General features: G+C 42.7%; 1 protein-coding gene across 1 annotated transcript; it reads right to left on the reverse strand.

Moving 5' to 3' along the window:
* Window positions 1-538: 538 nt before the first annotated feature.
* LOC120520358 (pyrethroid hydrolase Ces2e-like) lies at window positions 539-1,280 on the reverse strand. Its single transcript, XM_039742787.1, has 2 exons — window positions 1,040-1,280; window positions 539-770 (listed from the first exon to the last, which is right to left on the reverse strand). The coding sequence occupies exons 1-2, from the start codon at window positions 1,110-1,112 to the stop codon at window positions 562-564; spliced, it is 282 nt and encodes a 93-aa protein (XP_039598721.1). The 5' UTR covers window positions 1,113-1,280; the 3' UTR covers window positions 539-561.
* Window positions 1,281-5,060: the final 3,780 nt, after the last annotated feature.

Here is a 5,060-nt window from a genome sequence, read left to right on the forward strand (position 1 = left end):
GATAGATAGATAGATAGATGCAATTTGGACTTTATATAAATTAAAGAAAAAAAGAAATAAGTGCAAATGAAAACATTTGAGTTTCTCTAAAAGGGTGAGAAAAAATATTCGAAAAAAGATTCAGAATTTTCATGTCTTATACCCTACTGCCTTTTCCATACACAATTTTAGGAGAGCTATGCTCTGCGAATAATTAACGCTCACAATATGCTTGATCCCTGCCTTCAGCTTTTCTCTGCAATGTTCTTGATTCCCTACCAGGGTTGGTTCCATCCTTGAGACTAATGGTAAGCGGGTAAGGTGAGCCTGAATTGGGCCAAATGAACTGGAGCACTGGATGAGTGCTGATATTTTAGTATTAAACATTACAGTGTCTTCACTAGTGTACGCAATAAAATGGTGATTAATTGTAACGTTAACATTAAAATTAAACATTGTTCTATACCCCCTCCTTTTTTCTACGTAGCAATAATAATTCATTCTATAGCCTATACAAGATCAACTCAAATGCATAACAGCTACACAGAACTCATAAAGTACCCCCCTAGTCAGTATACGTGCTCACATGGCAGGGTGACGAGTGGCATCTCGGACTCCAGTCCACGGCTCCGGGGGCTCCGGGGCGGATAGCCTCAACGATCCCAGCGGGGGTTTGGCAAAGGGGATCCCGAGGTATTCGTGGACAAGCCGCTCAGTCCCCTTCACTCGCGACACGCTGCCTTTTAAGCGGCCGTTTTCTACAGACACAACTGGGTTAGATTGATTGTCTTCTAGAGAAAAAGAAAGAAGTGGAGACAAATGTCAAGTCAGTAAATCCATGTATTTGGCGACATGTCCCTTTAAATCCTCTACCAGAAATTACATATAACGCAGGTGCCAAGCCCTGGTTGGAAGCCAGAAACTCTCAGTCTTTCACTCTTTTCTGATTGGGCCAGTACCCTCTCCGAGCACGCTGAGTCATTCGATTAAACGGGACAATTAGGGTTTTAAAAACAGTAGTACCGAATATCACCATGTCTCAAAATTTTCAATATAATACCTGTTAACTGTGATGCCATTCCGATCCATATTATAAAAGACATAAAGATACAAAACTGCGTAGTCGCTCCCATTGTTCGTGTTAAACTTGCGCCTAATTCTTAGCGATGTAAAGTTATCTTGGCGCTTTGTCCGTCTCTGAATATGGGCTCAGTTCAAAGTTCATCGAATAACCAGCAATACGCTGCGGTAAACTGCTGCGATAAGAGCTTGTGATCCCAATCGGACAAAGGCGGAAATTCAAGGACAAAATGTAATTGAGTAAGAGCTCCCTGTTACAAGGAAGCATTCTGCAATTTCCCCGGATGTTTTATCTCAACCGCTATTAAGTGCAACTAAGGTATTGGGTGATTTCTTAATATACAGTAAAAGGAAAAATGAGATTAAATTATGTAAAATATGATCATTATGCACAGAGCACAGCAACTAACAGAATCTTTTATATACGTGTTTCACAACAAAACACACACATACACACCCAACATCTGCTGTAGGTAAACAGCTTTGGGTGTGCACAGTTACATGTAACAAGGAATTCTTGAAGCACGGCACCTGTCAGACCAATGTGCGGAAAAATCAGAGCAATACAGTAATATGCTTGTCTCTCCCTGAATGTAAATGGTAATAACGTGGAAAAGGTGTGGCTGCAGGTAGTGTTGATAATACAGTATGTAGGAGAATTGGGAGGAGCTCAACAGCAAAGTGCGTGTTTACACTCTACTTTGAAAACTGTGAAGGGTCAAAATAAACGTGACCTGGAGCTTTTGAGAAAATCTATCTATCTATCTATCATTATTAGGTCAGATTATCTCAGAGCACAACGTGAGCTACCACAGCTATGCTGATGACACACAGCTGTACTTATCAATAGCTCCTGATGACCCTGATTCTCTGGATTCACTAACACAATGTCTGACTTGTATCTCAGAATGGATGAATAGTAACTTTCTCAAGTTAAATAAAGAGAAAACTGAAATCTTAGTGATTAGCAATAATGGATACAATGAGGCTATTAGAAATAAACTGGATACATTAGGATTAAAAGTCAAGACGGAGGTAAAAAGTTTAGGGGTAATTGTTGACTGTAATCTGAATTTTAAATCGCATATTAATCAGATCAATAGGACAGCATTTTTTCACTTAAGAAACATAAGTAAAGTTAGACCTCTTATATCACTGAAAGATGCTGAGAAACTAGTTCACGCTTTTGTTTTCAGTAGACTAGATTACTGTAACGCACTCCTCTCAGGACTACCCAAAAAAGACATAAATCGTTTGCAACGAGTGCAGAATGCAGCTGCTAGAATCCTAACTAGGAAAAGAAAATCCGAACACATTTCTCCAGTTTTAATGTCACTACACTGGTTACCTGTGTCATTCAGGATTGACTTTAAAATTCTGCTTATGGTTTATAAAGCCTTAAATAATCTCGCCCCATCTTATATATCGGAATGTCTGACACCTTATATTCCAAATCGTAACCTCAGATCCTCAAATGAGTGTCTCCTTAGAATTCCAAGAACAAAGCTTAAAAGAAGTGGTGAGGCGGCCTTCTGCTGCTATGCACCTAAAATCTGGAATAGCCTGCCGATAGGAATTCGCCAGGCTAATACAGTGGAGCACTTTAAAACACTGCTGAAAACACATTACTTTAACATGGCCTTTCTATAACTTCAATTTAATTTAATTTAACTTAATCCTGATACTCTGTATGTTCAATTTCCTTATAATAACTACTCATGGTGGCTCTAAAATCCTGACTGACCCCTACTCTCTTTTCTGTTTCTTTTTCCGGTTTCTTTGTGGTGGTGGCCTGCGCCACCACCACCTACTCAAAGCTTCATGATGCTCCAACAATGATGGATGGATTTAAAGGCAGAAGTCTACGTGACCATCATCATCATCAGGCCCTTCCGTGAGAACCCTAAATCCAAAGAGGACTGCTTCATTTATGTTAGGTAGAATGCCCAGAGGGGACTGGGCGGTCTCATGGTCTGGAATCCCCACAGATTTTATTTTTTCTCCAGCCGTCTGGAGTTTGTTTTGTTTTTTCTGTCCCCCCTGGCCATTGAACCTTACTCTTATTCGATGTTAATTAATGTTGATTTATTTTGTTTTCTTATTGTGTCTTTTTTCTATTCTTTATTATGTAAAGCACTTTGAGCTACTGTTTGTATGAAAATGTGCTATATAAATAAATGTTGTTGTTATCTATCTATCTATGCTGTATGTGGGTATGCCGTCTATTGGTTTCTGACGTTACAGTATTTTGAACTGTATATTGACCCGTGTGACGATGTGGGTTCTGGCTCCACACTCCCTTTGCTGTTGGAAGCACTTGAACCCAACACCGTCGATAATGTAACCGAGAGAGCTAGTCAATGGAGGCAAATAATTCCAGCAAGGGGAAGGTAAAAAGTGCAACAGTGCTTTTATTAAAAACAGTCAAAAACAGTGTTCCATAAATAGTGCAGTTCTTCACAGTTCATTAAATAAATAACCCATAAAAAGAACACGTGGAGGTTAAAAATCAATAAATAGAAAAAAAAGCACATCCTTAAAAACGAGAGGTTAAAATCTTTTTAGGAAGCAGTCTTAAAAACCAACAACAAATCCGGTGCTCTTCTGTTAGCGTCTCACCTGCTTATCCCGTTTGGGCCAAGCAGCAGGCAAGACGCTCTCTGCAGCTGCCCTCCTACAACACACCCGAGACTGGAGACCTCCCGATCCCTGGCTTCGGTCTGGCACTCATCCCAGTCCCCGAGACTTGATTACCCCAATAGCCAGGACGCTCACATTGGGGACTCCACCACCAAGCCTCCCGACTTCCGCTGCCTTTCCACGGCCTTCTGCGGCTCGTCGCTTTACTCTAGGCACTCCCGCTACCTGCTCACTCAGCGGGAGCAACCTCAACTCAAACGTCTAGGTGTTGGCCTAACACCCAGCTTCCATACAGCTGCCCACGAGCGCTCGATCGCGCGCTCAAAGACGTACACACCGCCTGTCCCTCTCTCTTGCACCGCATGCTTCCTCGCTCCCTGTAACCTCCGTCCTCATCTCCTCATCTCCTCATCTCCTCATCTCCTCATCTCCTCATCTCCTCATCTCCTCATCTCCTCATCTCCTCATCTCCTCATCTCCATTTTTTTACCGCGAACGTTTCTTTCTCCCCCCACAACCGACTCGCGCTTCTTTTTAAAACGTGAGGGGCCATTACAGCTGTAGCATTAGCCACGGGAGCAATCATGAATGTGGGCAGTTCCTCACCTGTGCACACGGTGAGAAACGCCCACATCGACGACTGCCCCGCGGCTCGCTACAACAACGCCCCCCCTCACGAAGCCGCCTCGGGTGCGGTGATTATCTATTTAAAATGACTGGCCTTTTCTCAACGAGCTGTGGACCCATAACACCACAACCCGTAATTAAAGTTTAAAAAATGCTGATCATCACTGTGTGTGTCCAACAATACATTTAACATGCCACAGCACTTGAGCATTTATTCTGCGCGGATAAGGGGATCGCAGGGCTATCTTAAAGTACGGGCACAAAGGGCACTAGCCAGGGTCTCCAGCACCGTAGGGGCCCACAATGTTTCTGATGCCTATGTATGTTTCTGTTTTCCTTTCAAAACAGGGGCCCCAGTGCGCCCGGGGGTCTATGATGTTGCTGGTACAGCCCTTGAATATCATGGATTGAATTCGGCAAAGCCAGGGGTGGCACAATTGTATATTGCCCTGAGCGGTAGAGTAGTGTGCGCTGCCTCTGAACTGGCAACATACTGTAGGATTTAACTCAGTGTTAAAGCCACAGACAGAAACACAGCATGGCCGGCATCACAACATGCAATATATGAAATCATCACAACAATATTTATTCAGAGCCGTCTTATCGTATGTGCACTTTATTGTGATGTCCTGCACTCACTTTGTCTTATCTCACTTAATGTTTCAGGTCAATTCTGTGATTCCTCCAGTAAAACTCCACACCTTTATTTGGCAGCCATCACTTCAGCTTTGACA

The sequence above is a fragment of the Polypterus senegalus genome, unplaced genomic scaffold (assembly GCF_016835505.1).
Source record: "Polypterus senegalus isolate Bchr_013 unplaced genomic scaffold, ASM1683550v1 scaffold_5742, whole genome shotgun sequence".
Taxonomy (NCBI): domain Eukaryota; kingdom Metazoa; phylum Chordata; class Cladistia; order Polypteriformes; family Polypteridae; genus Polypterus; species Polypterus senegalus.

Excerpts from the sequence above, each read along its gene's own strand:
- LOC120520358 (XM_039742787.1), bottom strand. The coding sequence starts at position 1,112 with ATGGGAGCGACTACGCAGTTTTGTATCTTTATGTCTTTTATAATATGG. Across the intron at positions 771-1,039 it reads AATGGCATCACAGTTAACAG|AAGACAATCAATCTAACCCA; the intron begins GTATTATATTGA and ends CTTTTTCTCTAG.